Source organism: Piliocolobus tephrosceles, chromosome 9 (genome assembly GCF_002776525.5).
Source record: "Piliocolobus tephrosceles isolate RC106 chromosome 9, ASM277652v3, whole genome shotgun sequence".
Lineage (NCBI taxonomy): Eukaryota > Metazoa > Chordata > Mammalia > Primates > Cercopithecidae > Piliocolobus > Piliocolobus tephrosceles.
Genome location: NC_045442.1, coordinates 21,076,049 through 21,096,098, shown reverse-complemented (window position 1 = coordinate 21,096,098; position 20,050 = coordinate 21,076,049). Strand labels below are relative to the sequence as shown.

At 34.4% G+C, this 20,050-nt stretch overlaps 1 protein-coding gene across 5 annotated transcripts in view; it reads left to right on the top strand.

Annotated features, from left to right (window-relative positions):
- The window catches only part of VTI1A (vesicle transport through interaction with t-SNAREs 1A), a 380,928-nt gene that overhangs the window by 73,863 nt on the left and 287,015 nt on the right, over positions 1-20,050 (top strand). For all 5 annotated transcript variants that reach the window (XR_002730496.2, XM_026446677.1, XM_023206619.3 and 2 more), the window contains exons 4-5: positions 6,209-6,286; positions 17,317-17,401. Coding sequence is in view for 4 of the 5 variants with exons in the window: in XM_026446677.1 (XP_026302462.1) it covers positions 6,209-6,286; positions 17,317-17,401 (163 nt within the window). In the remaining variant the exon portion in view is untranslated. The remainder of the gene's footprint in view (positions 1-6,208; positions 6,287-17,316; positions 17,402-20,050) is intronic.

The window sequence follows — 20,050 nt, the reverse complement described above, 5'->3', positions numbered from 1 at the left end:
TTTTTAACTTTTTTTCTGGTGTTGCATGCTAAAGAACAATGGATTATTTCAGCAATCTCATGGTAACCTACTTTCCAGCTCTGTTGGTAGCCTTGCAGCAGGGTGTGTTAGTATTTTTTCTCTGGTGGCTTGCATATGGTCCCTTGTCCATGAGCTTATGATAGACACAAAGTGTGCTTTCCCTTTTTTCAATGCTACAGTATTGGTGACATGTGGCATGTGCACTTTCCAGCGAATGAGCTTGACCTTTAACTCTAAACAGTCCCTTGAGCAAGAGCAAGCCATGTTTAGAGGAATGATTACATAGAAGAAACAGATTGGAACTTACTTTCTCTGATAGCATTGAAGAAATGCAGTAAAGTTTTTTACTATTGGAAGCCATCCAGAAATTGCAGCACCATAAAATAAGGAATTGGGCAAAACAGTAATGGTAGAATTACAGGATCTAAATAATACAGATTTTTAAAGCCATTTTTGGTATGTATTGGCAAATGATTTTTTAAGAAGGATGCATAATTTATACTTTCAGCCATGTATGGCTACTAGTTTTATTGCATACTTTCCAGTATTTATCAACTAAAATTTAGTTGAACATGCTCTGAAGGTCATCATATACAAAGTGTTAGGATAGGTTTGCATTTGTTTATAACATTTAAATCTTCACAACAGCCCTAGGAAATAAATACTATACCATTATTTTAGAGATCAAGAAACTGATGCTCAGAAAACTTAATTCGACCAAGATCACATACTGAAATGCTATCTCTGTTCTTTTTATTTAGTACCCTGTGCTTTTCCATCCATCCTAACAATGTTCCAGGGATCAAACATTTACCTAACAGTTTTCTTTACCTTTACCTAAGCCATGTAGTATGATACATGTTTTAACCTTAAATCACTTTTTGCTAGAAATTAATACAGCATGGAGAATACTGTGATAAACAAAAATTCATACATTGCATTTAATTTTTTTTCTGGACTATGTGAGCTTTCTGTCCTGGATTGATGAGCCTTTTTGAGTCCTGGTGCAGGGGTGGTGTGTGGCTGAAAAGCTGAAATTGTCCGTGAGAAATAGAAGTGAGGCTAAAAATGGAACACTTGGTGCCAAAGATAGATGCATTTTGGAAAATGCCATCTGGGCATTACAAAAGTATGATATTATTTAATTAGAACCAGATAAAATTAGGTAAGAAATGAATGCCAGCAATTATATGACTAACTAATCAATATAATTTCATGGTTTTCTGTAGATATCCTAAAGTGTTAATTATAACAGGAGCAGTTAAATTCTTTAGAGCAGTTAAATTCTTTGGCTATGAAAGCATAGCAATTTTTAATAGATGTATCACCTGGTAACCTTGGGCATTATTAAATATATGGAGACTGAAAGACATGGTAGAAGCAATGGAAAAGTCTGGCCAGACTGGGTAATTTGTTTTAGACCTATGGAGAAATCTATTAACCATTTCTTCTATAGACCCATTTGATTAGGAAGTAGGACAAGCTGCTCTTTCATTACTTACCAAAACCATACTGCACTCTGTATCAATTATTTGGCTGTCTGCAGCACATAGATTAGAATAAAGGGCTTGCTTAGTGTTTGTGAATGTTGTGGATTGCTGATTAGTAATTAAAGTGCTGAATGAAGAAAATTAGGCCAAAATCGAATGGGAATGAGAATGTCTTAATTCTGTGATACAGATGTTAGAAACAGATTGTCTTCAGCAGCCCTATTCAGTGTGGTGACATTCTACATAGCCATCAAGTATTTGCATCCCATGTAAAACTCAAGTCGAATGCCTTTGAGATGGTTTCCTCTCCTATGCCTTGTGATGTAGCTGTGTGGGTATTAATTTAGTGAAATATCCTGTCTGCCAGGTGTGGGAACTAGCTGATTTTATTGTAATACCAGATCATTACTTAATTCATATGCAACAGAGTACAGCACATGGAAAGCATTATAAATCTATTTACAATGTGGCTGGTCTGATGATAACATTGTATTAAATTCCCAGGTGAGGCAATTTAAGCAATTGCTTTGCCATGTGCACGCCATGGAAATTAAATTCTCATATACGCTTTAGTAATAAACCAACTTCATTGTTATGCTTTTGCTATTTCTGGGCTGTAGAATCCTCATTCTGGTTACGTATACTCTATTTCACATGTAGAGTCATACAGGAGGCGGTACCACAGATCACAGTTTTTAATTAGTTTAAGCTAAGTTAATTCGTTTTGTTTCTAATTTCGCAGTGCCTGTCCAGGAACACATTCAGTTCAGTTGGGAAATGTCAAGGCTTGGGTCAAGTAGAAAGATTGTTTCAAGCCAAATTTCCAGACAGAACTGAGCAAGTGTATCTGTTTGAACTTGGCTTTAAGAAAATCAGCCAATCAGTATGCAAAGGACCTGTTCTTATACCAAGTAAAAATCGAAAATCGCCTTGAATCCGAAATTCTTGCATTCATAACTCACTTGTGTTACCAGTTTAAAATAGCCATTGAAACTAGTGCATCTAACTTCTTAGAGGTAACAATCAGTTGTTTATTTGTCATATTTTTTCTATAGTTCATGTATGGTCTGTAGATTTTCTTTCTAACCGTGTAGTCTACCAAAGTATGTAAGTTAGAAGAAGTAAACTTTACACAAACACACAATTAAAAGTGAGGAGTACTCTTGTATTTAACTCTGTGTATGTTGTGTGTGTGTGTGTGTGGCAAGTATTGTCAGCTGAAGCTTTTCCACTCTTATGGTACAGACCAGAAATTGCAGTAGATTACAAACTGCATAGAGCTTCTGTCTTCTCCAGAAGCCACATATAAAGCACCAGTAGACAGTGGTAACTGACAACTAAGACTAAAAATGTTGACAATTTCTTGATTTGCCTGGTTAGCTTACGTACAGAAGTCATTAACTATTTATAAAATGCATTATGAATTGGGCTCCTTCAAACTGTAGCTGAATGTGTGACATTTCCAGCTCAAATTCTCATGTTTGCATTTGGCTAAAGTATAAATTTTATACCGTCGATAATAAAGAAAAAATATTTTAGCGAACTTTATCAAGATACAGTAAATGCTTGAGTTTTATTAACTTGGAATCTTCGAAATTAAATTATTGTGTAGGTACTTATTAATGTAGCATGAGATTTTTTTTAATTCCATAAAAGGTAACATAATTTATTGATGTCTTAGAGGAAAATTACCCATAAAATAAGCAGTTTGTCATTCAAAGGATTTTTCCCCTTTTTTGGTATTCAGTTAGTTTAATGATGATCTTGCAGGCTCAGTTATGGTTAGGTACAATCAGCTAACTTAAACTTTCAAGTCGTAACAAATTATGAGAAAATACCAATGTTGGGCATCTAAATATAATTAGTTTCTTTTTTTTTAATAGTCTTGATTTGTTTTCTGTTTGGAAAATGAAACTCACGTGTGAAGAGTTCAGTTTTCAGCATTGTCGTGTCATGCTCGTGAGGAACTATTTCTGATACTTGAAATGAGTTGTCTTTTCATTCTTTAAGAAAAGTCAGTCCTGTTAGAGACCACTTTGTCAAACTCAGCATATCATTTGCTTAATTATATCCAGAAAGCCATCCAAACAACCGGTTTTTACCATCCCAATGGTAAAGAATGACATTTACAGGGACCACCCTTCAACTGTGGATAAAGCCTTAGTTCTCCTCTGTTGCTGAGCATGTACACTCTTAATTGCTGGTTTTTAAAAGCAATGGATTCTAACCAAAACAAGATTAGATATTTAGGGATACACATTTATAATTTTCTCCTTTTGAAGTATAGTAAATCAAAATAAGAATATAATGTAATTGAACAATCTATGCCAATTTGTTGGTATTTTGGTGAAAAAGGGGAGAAAACAAAAACAATCTCCATATGATACTCTTGCATACTGTGGAATGTTTTTGTCCCCCATAGTGATGAAATGAATAATTAAAAAGGCAGCTCTGATACCACAGCCTGTTTAAAGGTTTCCATTTCCTTTAATGCTGTAAAATACTTTTGCTTAGCTAGTTTGAAGCTACTGTAGTAGGAACTCCAAATGAGCAAAAGCAAGCTTTGGCTTGATCTAAATATTGTATTAAGGCCCTGAAGTGGACTGCCCTGATAATTTAGCATTTTTAAATGTGATTCTGTATGAAGTCAATAGACATAGCTAATTAATAATGGCTTCAGTAAATACAATAAGAGAACCAGGCTTAATATATGCTGTTTGTGATGGTAAAAAGTCTGGCATGTTCACAAATGACTGAGTTGGGTCACTACTGAATTGTCGAGAGATCTGATATAGATATCTTTACTGACTTCATGCTGAGGACTTGAGTTCTTTACTCTGTCCTCCTCTCTGCAATATTGTTGGTTTTATTTATCTACTTATAGATTTATTGCAGAAGCCAAGGTATAAGATATGCATTTGTGGCGGGGAAATGGGGGTTAGTGTGGAGACTCAGGGCAGGGAGTGGATGCCACCGTCTCCTTAATATCAAAACATTTTGCAATTCTTGTGCCTTTTTCCTAAAAAGGTAATAGAATTAAGGGAAATTTTGTGTGGTAGAACGAGCACTGAGCTGTGAGTCAGGACCCCAGTGTTCCAGTGTCAGTTTAACCAGGGCTACCTTTAGAATTCCATGAAACTTATTTTTTTCCCTGAAAAGCAAAGGAATGTCTAGATTTATTTATTTTTATTTCTACTCCATTCAGCCTTTTCAACTGGGTTCTGCCAGAGACTTAAGCCTTGTCTTCAAATATATGTAATGAACTAAATTTTTTCTTATGCACCATCCTTGGGAGAATTGATAAACATAGTTACTGAAATAATTTTCTGTGTTTTGTGGTTAAGATAAGGAACCCCAACTGGGAAAAGTTGTAACTTCAAAATGATTTAAAGTCTATTGGTTGTTCATGTCTAAGGTTCTTTTAAATTCAAATGTAATAGTTTGATGTTTAAGGTATTATGATGTCTATGTGGTCAAGCAGTGTTGCTTATTCACTACTTTAAAATCTAATTTAAAAATCATATTGTTGACATCTGCTCTGGAATTAATAGTCCTTTTAAACTACAACACTTTTTCAGATCACAGTTGAACAAGTAAGAAATTTTAAGTCCCAAACTCTAGATCGCAAGTGAGGAAGAGATTACTGTTTTCCAGCTGCCATTTTTTAATGGAATGGTTTTCTTAGTGAATTCTGAAGCAGAAAAGACAACAAAGCAACTTGCAAATCTGAAATAGTGATGCTGAAGTGGGATCTGAGGCCCACACTTTAGCTTTCCAATGAATGTTCAGTCTTTTGGCTTTTCCGAATGTGTATACATTTAGATAATTCATGAATTGCTTGCAGACATGTCCCTCTGACTTTATAGAGAAGGGTGTATTTCTTGTAAAACACATTTTCAGTGTGTGAAACATTGACTCATAGCCCACTTGTCTTTATTTACTGGGACTGTGAAAAGTTGACTCATAGCCTACTTGCCTTTATTTGCTGTGACTGGGAAATTTAGTTTCTTTTACCAGACACACACATGCACGCATGCATGCACACATGCACACACACACTTTCATTACTTTTCCTTAGGCCATTATTTATAAAGAGCTGGGAGACATTTAAATTATTGTTTGTACAGGGGAGGGGCTTTTATATTCCCTCTCTTTCTGGTTAGTAACATCACAATAATGAAAGAAATATAGACATGCTATTCTAGGCATTGCAGAGTATAGTTGGAGATATAATTATTACGCTAGTATTAGAGACTTTTAAAGTCCTAAACTGAAAGCTTTGTAATGTCCATTTCCTGCCACAATATTAAAAAAAAAAACTATATACACCTGTCTTAAGTACAGTCTAGCGAGTTTTACAGACATACAGTTATATAGCTGTATTTCTTTCAGTTTAGTGGTCTTATTTGAATGACAATGTATGGAATAATATACAAGTTCGGATCCGTTTATGAATATTAATAGAATACTTACACAACGCAGAGTTTCCTTTCATTATTGACATCTTAAAAACTTCTAATTTACATGAAACTTCTCAAGTTCAGGAACTTTACACAACTTTGGTGTGCAGATTGTAGCCAATAGGTTTCCATTAGGGGGCTCTCGAGGTTTGAGATCAGCCTTGATACCAATAAAGCTTGGAAGCCTTTACTTTCTAACGTTCCTCTCACTCTCTGCCTTTTTGTTTTGTTTTATAGAAAAGGTCACGGATCGCCTACAGTGACGAAGTACGGAATGAGCTCCTGGGGGATGATGGGAATTCCTCCGAGAACCAGGTAGAATGCTAATCAGGAAGGCCCGGTGGGTGGCTGGAGGGTGAAGGAGGTCACTGGCGCACTGGGCTCTCAAGCTGCTCCTTAACGGTATTAGCAGCAACTCATGTGGAAGCGATACTGTTTAATGCAAAGCTGGAGTCTTAATCAACTTCAAAATGTTTCTTGGAGATCTTACATTTAACCCTTTACCTTGTGATCACTGTCTGCTATCTTTTAAAAAAATCTTTTCTTCTCTTTTCTTTATTATTTAGTACTTAAGGAATAACTTGAAACACACCGTTTGCAGACAAAGCCAAGGTCTTCACCTCAAACACATGTAAAAGGAATAAAAAAGTACATAATACAGCTTTGATAATAATGCAGTATAATTAAATCAACACTTGCAGCAAAACAAATGAAAGTAAGCTTTCAAAATTCAACAGGGTAGCCCAGTCTCCTATTGTGTGGCTTCTTAAAAATACATTCACCAAAATGCAAATTGGAAGCAACAGTGTGGAACTTGGATACCAATATAGAGGACCTGCTTCTGTCAAATAATAGTCATCATCATCATCATCATAATAATAATAGGATAAGTCTTTTTGCAGTTTAAGATCTACGTAGGCAAAAAAATAAGATACAATTTCTTCTTAAAAGGGCTTTACACCTTGGCTGTCGGTTCTCATTGGATCATACCGTAGTGTCATGAGTCTAATTAATGTCCCACCTCTTTCTTTGAATTAATACTACAGACTCCATTAATTCATGCAGATACTGTATACAACTTTAAAAAAGTTTTAAGAACCTCAGTATAGACATGACTTTAAAAATGTCTCAAAAGAACCCTAATGACTGATTTTCTTTGACACTTTTAAAGAAAATACATGATAGGGACCTTCAGAAGTAAGACCTGAACATGTTCACTAATGCCACTTTGGCAAGTGTTATAAAAGTCTCTACTCTGCCTAAATGAAAATGAACATAAATCAGTCACTGAGTAAACCAAAATTTCAATACAATAGTGAAACATTATATGTTGATACATATTATGAAAATTGCATAATTGTATTTGCCATCTCAAATAAATGATATTGTAGGTCTATATATGCTAATAGTATATTGCTATCTATTATATTATAATCCGTAATAGGGATGTTGTTTGTGTGAGTAAGGACTCTACTCACCCACCCCCAAAAAAGAGAGAAGAATGTCTGAGCTGATTATGTTTGTTTTTGGAAAGATCTCACCTCCTCCACTATTTGGATGTTATCAGCTTGAGTTCAGACATGTGAACACGTTCAGATTTGACTTGGGATTTCAGCTTCCCTGATTGAAATGTGAGACTAGCTAAAGGAAAAAAAAAAAAAAAAAAACCGCACATCAAACATAAAAGGGTGATGTGATAAAGGGGTTTTACTCATAATAGATTAAATAATGTGAGGATGAGAGAAATATTTTCTTCTGTTTTTAAAGTGAGATTTAGATTGCTCATACCTCTTGAATGAATGAATCATAGTTTTATTTCCTATCTACTGCAAAAAAAAAAAAAGCATTAACTTTTTTGCAAAAAAGTGAATGCATAGTTCCCATGTCAGTTCTTTAAACAGCTATAGATCTTTCCTTCATTTGAAACTACTGCCTAATGCAGAGGAAATAGAAAGGAAGGGGGTGTGCCTGTCTAACTCAGACGCCTTTATTGTAATGGATGTTGTAGTTCTATGACAGGGATCCCTTTTTTTTTCAAACATGTTCACTTCTCTTAATGGACATTTTATATGTCTAAAACATTTGCCTTGCGTACATGTAAGTATGATTTTTATGCCTAAAGAAAACTGTTCCACAAAAATAGATTGAGTTCATATTTTCTGAATTTTTCAAATTATATTCCTGTCACTTTAAAGTGATTATGCACAGATTTCCCCGGACTTGTATAAATCAAACTTACAAATTCTGAAAGTGCTTGGAGAGCCTGAAGTTTAGATGTAAGGAACTGTCACTTCAATAAATAGAATATGATAAATTATAGTCACGAGAATATATACTGTTAGATTATTACTTGTGTGAACTTTTCCGTCTAAAATTTGAATGAGGTGTAAAAGTTCAAAGAGACCACACTTAACTTTTTGGATATTTTGTTACCAAATGCAGCAGAGTTTCCATTTCATATGAAGTCATTGCATTTTGTTTTAAGGCTCTTTGTCATAATACAGGAATTAAAATCCCTCAAACTAAAACACATCCTTAACTAGGTATGGTCACTTGAGAATAACTTTTTTATTCCATATCAGCATTCATTCAGAACATGGAATCAAGACAGAAGCTCTTTCTGTAAAGAAAGAAAAAATTTTAATTTGGCTCTATATTAATTTTTGTAGCTTGGTAGCTAGGAAGAGATTTTTCTAGGTAGGGTTACTTATAATTTATATAAGAAAAGATCTTCTGCCTACAAATAAGTTTACTTCTAAGTTATTTCCTAATAAATTGATTTTCAGAACTTCTTGTCCATGGAATACTAACAATATATGGATAAAACTTGGAGATAAACAAAATGAGATAAAAATAGTAATATTCATTTAACTGCAATTGGGATATATCTGTCAGTTTAAAAATATTGATCAAAATAGGAAAATAAGGAATTAATAGCAATGATTGTATAGGTAAAATACTGGCTAGGTATTTTCAACGTCACATACACAGCCTCCTCATAGTTGCTTCTTTGCGAAGATTCGACAATATGAATACAATAGCTATTATTTCTCATTCTGGTAATTTATGATGCAGTTTTTTTAGGCATCTGAAACCTGACTTTTAATACATATAATTATAGTCTGCCAATTAACTATAAAGTACGTTAATATACTTAGGTACATAAACATTTCTGCCATGATTAGAAATGTTAAAAATTCAGAAATTAAGAATTTTTCAAAAGCATTTTTAATGTCCCTCATACAATACACCTTGCATTTAATTCCAAATTAAGTGCTTTTGTATACATTCATTTCTGATTCATATTCATTTCATTCAATCAAATATAGCTCGTGCTTGATTTACAAAGAAGGGACAAGAAAATTACCTACTTTGTACATTCGAGTACTGTTGGGCTATCAGCTTTCCAAGGACTATTGTCTTAAGCATTATCATTCTATTCTTTGAAAATACCGTATTTACCATTCCATGAGGCAACATTTTATTTCTTTGGAAGAGTTGAGTTCTTGAATGTAGTGATGTATTTAGAGTGGAAATTAATAGTTCCTAACTTGATTGCATTTCATGAGAACCATTCTCATAAAAGGAAAAACACAAGTTGTAGAATAAAATCATAAAGCCTTTCATAGTGATGTATGATAATGGGGCAAATAAACTGTTCCAAGCTTTGGTTTTGAACCCTAATATTCTCTCAGTTTCTATATGCAGAATTACATTGATCAGTGACTTTGAGTAAATCCTAAATAGAAGATTCAAAATATAAAGAGTAGACTATTTCCAAATGTGTGGAAAGTTTTGTGGCAAAGCAATATTTAGCAGATAATGATTGCTTAATTTCTTAATACGAGGTTCTCTTAAGTTCTGATTTGGGCTTGCTGTGCATAAAGTGTGTCAAACTTCAGCTACAGACCGGGGGTGAAGTCGGTCAATTTAATTCCCCAAGATCTAAAGAAGGTCGGTATCATTGCATATAGCCCCGGCAGAGCAGATCATTACCAGGCACAAATCTGTTCGTTACGTGCTGAGGGTTTATAGCAAAATAAATAGACTGTCATCATAAGTTCAGAAAATTGTGTCTTCGACCCACGATAATGTGTAAAGGGCGTTTAATAGAGTTCAGCATTTATTCGTTATCTGTATGCGGACAGAGACGGCAGTCGCGTTATCAGCTTTAAAAAAAATTCGGTAGTTCTGGGGGTCACGTGACACACCTCACACACAGAGGCGCGCGCGCATGAACCCTCACATGCTCTGCAGTGCAGTTTTGATTTTAGTCACAGCAGAAGGCTTAACCACAAGAGATTCCACTGGTTCAAACCAGCGTAAACCAGATTTTTTCAGCCCACAAAGGAACAGATTACCTCTTGTATCAAATTCTGCATTGGGGGGAAAAAAATCTTTGTTTCAAAAAAGATGTTGATTATCATAGCTCAACATGGTGGCATTGCACACTCTCGCATTGCCTATGATGGAGCTAGTAACTCGAGAAAATACGAAATCACGACTTACAGTCTAGTCTAAGCATTGTTAATTTTCAAAAATAGGCCATCTTTTGTTTACTTGAATGAATAACTCTCGGCCTAACCAAAAAAAAAGATACAGATGAAAAACCCTCCCATTACCTAGCTTAGCTACAAATCCGATGTAGAGCTTGAATGCAGCCATGCAGCACAAACAAGATAGAACGTTTTTTGTTTGGAACCTATTGAAAAAACAAATGGGTAGCATTTTTAAACACTCATTGATTATGGCAGGGTGGCATGCCCCAAATGGTCTCTATTGCTGAAGAGTAGTTTTAAACTTTGGCCCTTTAAGTATCATAGTCAACCGAAGAATAGTGCCCCCAGAAAGAAAAGATAGCTGGCCGATCAATTCCCAGATCGTCTCTTTCTGAGAATTAATGTTTGTCTTTTTCTCCCATGATGTTGGGATGGCAAAGAGAAAGATTCTGATATATGATAGGCCAGGTATTTTCGTATAAAATTTTGCTTCTTTTGGGGAAGAATTAGAACTTTTCATGTGAAATGGCAAGATGATTTACTTGTGTGTTACTGGATGGTTGCTGAGAGAATGTGTTACTAAAAATAAAGACAATTTCTTGTCTATTTTGAAACTATGATAATAGTTTCATTTTCACTGAATGTACTGTGAGACATTACATGTTAACTTATGTACCTTTTTTATAAAGGATTCTTAACAGTTTTTAAAATCTTATTCTTTGGTACTCAAAATACTTTTCGTATAACAAATGAAATAACAGAATAAGCTGGAATGCATACTGCCTTCCTTGAATTCGGGACAAAAACAGCATTAAGCGTTGAGATATCCGGGCTATAGTAAACATGATACTTTTAGGAGACTTATAGTGAGCAATTCAGGCACATTTCTCCCAAAGCAATAGTTTAATTTATTGGCCTGCATATGTCAAGTGTTATAACAGATGTTACAGATATTTGGATGTTTAAAAATTATCAGTTGTAGACCTGAATTGCTGAGGATGCAAATTTCAGACCTGGAATGTGGTTTAGTCTGTTAACAACATAGGTTTCAGTTTCTAGTCATTGCAGAAACTGGGGTCGTCATCTCACTTATACAGTGATATTTGTAGTTGAGAATAGTGTCAAATACACATGCACATACACACACACACACACACACACGTACACAATGAGCCAGATATATGGTTATATAATTATTTTAGTTCCTAAAGAGTTAAGCAGCTTGTTTTATCTATATATTTAAGGCAAATAGAAAAATGTTCTAAGTAAGAGAATTAAAATGTTATCATAGGAGAATTGACTAACAAGTAAGGAGTGATTTTTTTATTTGACTTTAGTGAAAACAAACTGCAATATAAATGAATTAAGAGCTCATTGCTAGTTTACAATATGAAGAAAATTGAAAAATGAAGAAATCATTCAAAAATTAAAATGAAAACATGCCACATGATTGCAGTAGCCTCTTAAGCAAAAGAAAAACCTAGAAATTGACTCTTACATACACGAAAGTTCATATGATAGTGAATTTTTGATACTATGTTCTAAATAAGTATTCTCTATCCTGGCATACTTTCTTTTCTATTAAAATAACATTACCTCCAAATGCAGTCTTATTACTAGAGTGGGTACAAGTATAACATTAACTAACATAATAGTTTGTTGTTTTAAATACTTTTTGGAACCAAAGCATGAGCTATTAATCATTTTCATTTGTAGGTAAAATCTGAAATCAGTTGTCAAGATTCCAAATAGAGAAACATCCTGAAAACTTGTATATACAAAACCTCTTCAATGGTACATTCTTAGAAGAGAGGAACAGTAAACTTGTTTTCTTTCTTTATAATATAGACTTCTATGAAGTCGTTCCCCTTTATTTCATGATGGTGTCTTAGATGTACTTTAAAAGAGAATTTCACACTATTCTCTTTGTTTAATGTGACAGTGTGAGAAAGTGATCTTTATTCGTTCAAAAAACTCTGCATGTAGTCTATGTTTAGGTTCTTTTAATGTGTTTGTCTGTGATTTTTAAATGCTAAACATGTAAACAGATAAATTGTCAATGTTAATTCTGTATCCTGTCACACAACTGATCTTTCTTTCCTGCCATTTCTTTCCTTTTTATCTTTTTTTTGTGCATTCATGTTGCAGTTGATAAAATTACGTGAAGAGGTGAGTACTTCCTAGCTTCTTTTTTTTTTTTTAATTCTGCTTTTCCCTATAAAATTGAGTTTTTAAATCTGAAGTGGATCTTTGGATTTGTTTTTCCAGATAAATCTACACAGAGCAAAAAGTATCATTTATATTGTTCAGTAATCTTTTCTGCTCACAATCTTTTAAAACACAACTATATCCTAATCATGCTTATCTCAGGGATCATTGTTCTTTGTTGGAACTGGGACAAAGTTAATACTTTAATGGCCAAAAATAAGGAGGAATAATAAAGGAATATCTTAAAACTCTACCTGAGTGTAGTCTTATTGTAGGCTCTAACTTCAAGTTTGTTTATGTAGTTTCTCAAAGAAGCTAGCATGATTTTTTTTCCCTAACATTCTGATTTACTTTACTGTAAGCTGTTCTTAAATAAACTCCTTTCCCCCACCCAAAATTATTAGGTTTAACATAAGACACCATGGATCTATTATCCTTTTGGGGAAACACACATATGTTATAAATGCCCTGCTACTCTGTATACATAGATACCTAAGAATGGCCAAAGTTTTCGTCATTGTTAAACACTTTCCTTTTTGTAGCATACAGCACCCAAGTGAGTTCTCATTTTTCTGAGTTTGCTGGACTGTTTCATAATGCAACTCCAGACTTTTTTTGTGTGGCTCAGCAAATATTTACCACAATGTTTATAACTGTATCCTTGTATTAATGAAGGATGCTGAATAATACTATTTTTAAAAAATTAAGTCAAACATATCAAATATGCTTTGGTACTCTTTTTTAGAGATAATCATATTTTTTATTTAGTAAGGTTGGGTTTTGTTTTTCTATTAAGACATAATGGCCTATATTGCAATTTAAAAATTGTCTAATTTCTTATAGTATTGAGTAGTATGAATTACTTTTGAGTTTAGTTTGACTGCATTGATTGAGAATTTTCTAGAATTTTTTTATTGGTATGTCATCATTATGTGATGCAGATGTTAATTTAGAAGCTTCTAGATAGTGGTTTTCAACAACTCTTTGAATTTAAGATGCATTACTGACATCCTGCCTCAGAAAAAGTAATCATGATATATAAAATGAAGGGGAGAAATATACAAAAACCCTCACCCTCCAACCTTTTTGTGTTTTTTATCTTCCCTACAGGGGAGCAGTTGTATATTTACTAAATGAATATAATCAGTTGCAGTTTTGATGTGTAAGATTATTCTTGAGGTGAGGGATAATATAAATATTATTTTTCTGCAGACTTGTTGTATTTGCATATGTTCATGTTTAGGTGAAGAATCTGAATTTTCCAGTGTTAATGGAACTAACAATTAACTTGAAAACGTCTATATGAAGAAATTACGTGAAGCCCTTGCCCCTGAATTTAAGCAGTGAATGTTATTTATATATTGTGGCTTATTACAATCAACATTTTTGACAGAAGATTTATTTTTGTTAAGCCTAATTGTGTCAAATTAGAAATCTTAATTCCAAAAACTTAGAACATCACATCTGCATTTCTTTTAAAGTATTTTTTTATTTTTGTTTGATGGTTTAATTCTTTTCTTGTGCCTGTAGTAGCAGTTTCATCAGTTATGGTTCTGGAATTCATGTTTCCGAAACTGTAACCTGTAATTTCATTATAATTGGAAGAATTAATCAACTAATAGAATAATACACTCTGAAATATTCTGTTAACAGTCTTTGATATGGATCTAGCATTGGTATTTATAGACTAGATTACAGTGATGATGCTGCATTGGTATATGGCTTGCTGAGAAGTTATTATTTCTCAGTCGGGATTCTAATAGTAATCATAGAGTGAATGTTACCCCCATGTTTCTTAACTTGCAACTGTGCTAAAAAGACAAGATGCTCCAAAATGTGTTTTGTTTCACTTGGAAACAAAAATATGCCCCTTCCCTTCCTTGTGATGCTCTTTTTGGGCTCAGTTTTGGAAAGGGGGCATGCTTAGAGGCAGGGTTGTAGTGCAGAGGGAGCTGATCTGGTGTTGGCTGTGCCGAGCTCCGTTTGAATCCTGCGTCTCCAGCTCTCCACATTGCGCAGCTCCTCACACAAGTTGAGCTCTGTCTGAAGCTCCTGCACAGCTTCACTTACCTGCTTTGAAAAGGGCTGAGAAGAGGGTGAGAGAATGAGTTTGGGATGGAGTGTGGGGGCAAGTTGAAAGCATCAGCTGCTACTGTAGTGTATTTCCTTTCATTTACAGAGACCAGGGCAATGTACAACTAAGGGAACAATGTAAATAGTGCAGCTGTTTCAAGAACTTGATTTTAGTTTGACTTAAGTGAAGAGGTTCCAAAACACAAAGTGAAATCCTGCTGTAAGCTGGTGGTAAACTGATAGTCCTCTTGTGTGCAGATTTACTCTGATAAAATTGAACTGTCCTGAAGAAGAGTTACTTCTATTATTTAGTAATATATATATATATATATTTTTAAAGGTCTTTCAGAAATTTTGCTGTTATAACCATGAAATCCCCCCCCAGTTATTTTACATTTAAATGCTTTATTTCCTACATTAAATATTATTATAAAAGTGGAAATCCATTTCCAGTATCGATCTTTGTTTTTTTTTTCTTTTAATCTCTAATAACTAAATGTTTTCTTTTAATTTTGGGATTTCATCCAATATGAAAATGAAGCAAAAATCTTTGTTGTCTTATTCTGGATTAAAATTCAGATTTACTTTTGATTTCACAGATCTGATATCTTTTTAGAGAATCGCCAGTTTGAAGTTAAGTCCTTTGTTAAGGTAGAAAACAGTTTTCAGGGAAGGGAAGAGCAGTCCTTGCTCCCAGAACCTGCACATAAGAAAACTTAGGGATAAGAAAGCTATTTTTGACAAGCCTTAGTAAAGTGTTTAATTTTATTTAAAAACAGTCATCAATGTCAGACACATAGAGCTCTCCTTTCTCTTCTTTTTCTTAATTACAGCCTTCAGTGATTTAGCTTTTTAATGATATAAGAAGCTTTCCTTCCTTTCTCTGTTTTATTTATTTAGTTTTTTTTTTTTTTTTTTTGCAGAGGGAGGGGACAATTTTTCTCTTAATTTCTCTGCTGTACATTGGACAACTCTATTAATTATTATAGACTGTTGTTGCAGCTTCCTGACCTTCACATCAGGTCCTATCTGTCTGTTCTAAATGCATTGTTTTAATGATTCTCACCCCCCCACCCTTCCCCCCAAAAAAATTTCAAGGAAAGCTTTGATGTGGCTTTAGCTGCCTCCAACGTCTGGCCGCATCTCAGATGTGTCACCTATGCCGGGAGGGAATAAGGAAATCACGTTTTGAATGGTAATGATAACATACTAATCACTTCCTTTCTTTGAAGATGGAAGCGAGATATTCTGTCAGCATCCCTGGCTGCTAGAGCTTGGAGGCACTGGTCTAGGTGTATTAGCTTAAGTGTGCATGTCAATACAGCTTGCATCTCCAAGATCCATGGGGGCTCATTAGAGCAAGGTAGATCGTTTCGCTCGACAGCCACTCAGATAATATGTGTGGCACCTCCTTTTTTATTATTATTAGAAAGCATTTCTCCAATTTTAAATGACATCTGTCAACAACACAAAGTTGTAGGAGTTGTGGTTGTGTTTTTTCTTTCTTTTTGGCCAAATACCAATACTGATTTGAGAAGGGAAGATATTAATAGATGTAGATACATGTATTCATGTACACACACACACAGATACATACATTTGTATATTTCTAAGTATCTAGACATATATATATACACACACACACACATACACACATGCATCAGTTTTTATCCATTCATAACCATGATTAGCTTATAAATCTGGCAACCTGAATAGATCTAATGTATGATCATTATGGTTATATTAAAAAAAATTAACAACAACCATCTCAATGGAGTAAAGAAAGTTTAGAAGCTGAGGATTTGAAGAAAATCCTCTAATTTCCCCGTCAGATAAATATAAAAGAGGTATATATAATGACTGTAAATTTAGTTCACAGTCTAAACCACTGTGTGTTAAAATGTCAACTTCAATCTACATAGCACCATATATTTAGGAACAAATCCACAATTTTGTCCATCTATGTAAATGGAGAAACATGTGTCTCTTGTTTCTTAGTGTTGCCTCCAGTTGTCTGAAAACTAGAAGTGCTGTTTAGTATTCTGTCTTAGTAGCATATGTTGTTCTATATAGCATCTTGTTGCACATCCAAAATTGTGAATCATTTTCTTACAAATAAAGTTCCTGTTTTAAAATTTCTATATGCAAGAATCAAAGGAGCAAATGGATTTTTGAAATGATTGCATTTTATAAAAAATAAATACAAATAGGGAACATAGATCTATGCAAGTATCTCATATATCTATCTCTGCTGAAACAGAAAAGATCCAGTTGGGTATGGTCTGCGTACTTTTCTCAGTATTTTGGAGTAAGATTCGTTGTGGCCACATACAACGTGAGTCTCCTATTAAAAACAAAAAAGTGGATGGTCCATACGTGAGTGTTGGAAATCTGTCTGGGGTAGTGGTTCCTATAATGGAAAATTCACTAAAAATTAACTGTAATGGGTTATGAGCCCCCCGCCCCATGTTAGGGCATACGAAGGCATTTTTTTTTTTTTTAAGGCAAAAAAAGAACATTGTAGACGGCCGTCTGATTTTTTTTTTCCCCCTTTTTCTTTTTCAGAGGGCACATCTGCTCGATAACACAGAGAGGCTGGAAAGGTCATCTCGGAGACTAGAGGCTGGATACCAAATAGCAGTGGAAACCGGTAAGAATTCTGAGAGTGAGCAAATTGTCTTGCTTATGCACAGCAGTCTTCACAACACATGACATTTCAGGGAAACTTCAAAGGAGTAGCAGAGACAGCAGCCCGAGATGTGGTTTACATATTGGGGAGACAATTGGGAGCTTATTTGCGCTTATCTTTTTTCAAGTTAAAAGGCATGACATCTACTGAAAACAGTTCCTGAGGTTTAAAAGTATACATCTGAAAAGAGATGGAATACTTTGTCTAAATTCTACATTTGTCTTAATATGCAGTTACATGTTGTCAGTTTACCCACCCGCAATGATTGCTAGCACATGGTGCAGTCTCCAGTTGTTTGCTCCTTGACGTTTTATTCACATATGTAAAAATTAACATTTTAATCAATCTAAATCATGTGAACTAGGGACAAAGAAATAACAATACCTACTTTGCTTTGCACATTTGTCCTGGTGTTGGAAATGATTCCTAATAATCCTGTTTAAAAAAAAAATCATGAATAGAGCCTATAATCAGATACAAAAATTATGAAAAAGTCATAGCAAGGAGTAAGGCTCATGTTCATGATAATCTTATTATTATATATTAGCATTAGTTAATGCTCTTCAAACTTTTGGTTTGAATTAACCCCAGTTATTAATTTCAGAAAACGTAATCTTAGTATGACTTCTAAAATTAGTCTACTTAAAATGAACGTGCTTTTTTATTATAAATGTTTCATGCAATGACTATTTGTCTCCAGAGTAAATAAATATCCATTAATACCTTATTAGTCATCAGTTTCTTATTATTACTCTACCCTTTTTATTTTGTCTATTTTGTATATTTTGGATAGCTCTTACCCAATGTGTAAGCCTCAAAAATACGTAATCCACAATATTTTTATCAATTTTTAAAAATTTAGAGTCACAGAAATGTTTATTTTGCAAGAGCAAGTATGATGAAAATGATTCCAAATAATTTCTTTTATGAATGGCCAGTGTTTTTCTTGTCCTGTGTTCATGGCTGCCCTATATTGGTTGGTTAATATGATGAATTCTAGGCAACCAAATAGGAATAATACAAGCAACGTTTGCATTATATTAATAGTGAAAAAACTAAAGAAAACCACAAACCTTTCCAGATTTAATAGTTATGGACAGCCCTTCGCCCTGAGGTAATTGATAGATTGGCTTTCTGCCCTGATTGGAATAAAAGCCAGCTTTTGTGTGTTCTTTTTGTTTGGGAGCTCATCTTTAGAGGTGACTGTTCTTGGAAAGAGTGTGAATAATGAAAAGAGCCTTGAACATGAGGTCAGAGGACCAGGCTTGGGTTCTAGCTCTTGTTTGTGTGACCTTGAGGAGATCACGTAACCTCTCTGAGCCTCAGTTTCTTCTTCAATAACGTGGAAATAATATTGCCTATCTCCGAACATTCTTAAGAAAAAATGGTACATGTAAAAATGTTTTATATACCAAAAAACACATGTACAAATATAAATGTTATTATTATTGTGTGGTCATTGATGATCTACAGGCATTTATCTTTATCTCCTAGAAGATAACTTTTATTATGATTGAAATTTATAAATACTAAAGGAATAGGAAACAAAATATGTTACTTTGACAATCCTTGGGGAACATAGCACTGTGTCTGTGGAATATGACCATAATCACAGGGACCTTCCTTGACACAGCATCCATTGGTCAGCCTCTTTCCACATGGGGCTGGCTCATGCTCAGGGGGTCTTCTCGATGTGACCGTGATTGCAAGGCTTGCTTTGGTTGATTGGGCTACATAGTTGCGTTTCTTTTTTTTCTTTCACTACACTATTCATATAGCTCCCTCTCAAAGCTGAAAGAAGATCGCAGATACCAAATGACTGTGTATTGATCAAAGTTATATGCTTGAATGGGATTTGATAGTTATTATTTTTGGCGTGTGCTAAAACATAACATCCACATCAAACTGTCAACATAACCAACATGGAAATGTCAACTTAAGAGTGTCCCATCAGCCTACCTCAGTCCCTTTGGAATTTTTAGTAAATTACTATGGTATTGACTATGAAGTGTTATAAAATTAGATGTTGACTTGGCATATAAGGCTTGGGAACTTCTTGCAGAATACAAGACCAAGTCTGGGAGAATGGATAAGAATGGGCTTTGTGGAAGTAAAGACAGATGTGGCTCAGCCTGTGCATAGACAGGAGTCATCATTGCTAATTTACTTTTGTGGATGAATTTGAAAGTGGAGTGGGAAATGAGAAAGCAGGGACAAAGCATTTTTCCTGCTCTTTCTACTTACTGAAGTAATGGGACAGAATACATTGGGGTGGGCACCATATTGTTTCTGTATTTCCTGCTTCCCTACTGGTCCTCAGCCGAGTCATGGCTTGTCAAGCTATAGCTCTGTATTTTGATTGTGATGTAAATTTAGGATACTTACCATTTGTTAAAGTGTCAGAATGGCATCTTTGGAAAGGAAAAACTTTCAGCACTTATTGAAGTCTTCTTCTTAAAAATTATGGAATGCAAGGAGGAAGAGAGGTGGAAGAGCTAGTATAACTTTTGAAACAGCACAAAAGAGGGAAATGGATTCCAAGTATTGATCTGAGAGCCAGTTCTAGACCACAACAGTTTTCACCAGTGCACTGCAAAATGAGAAGATAAG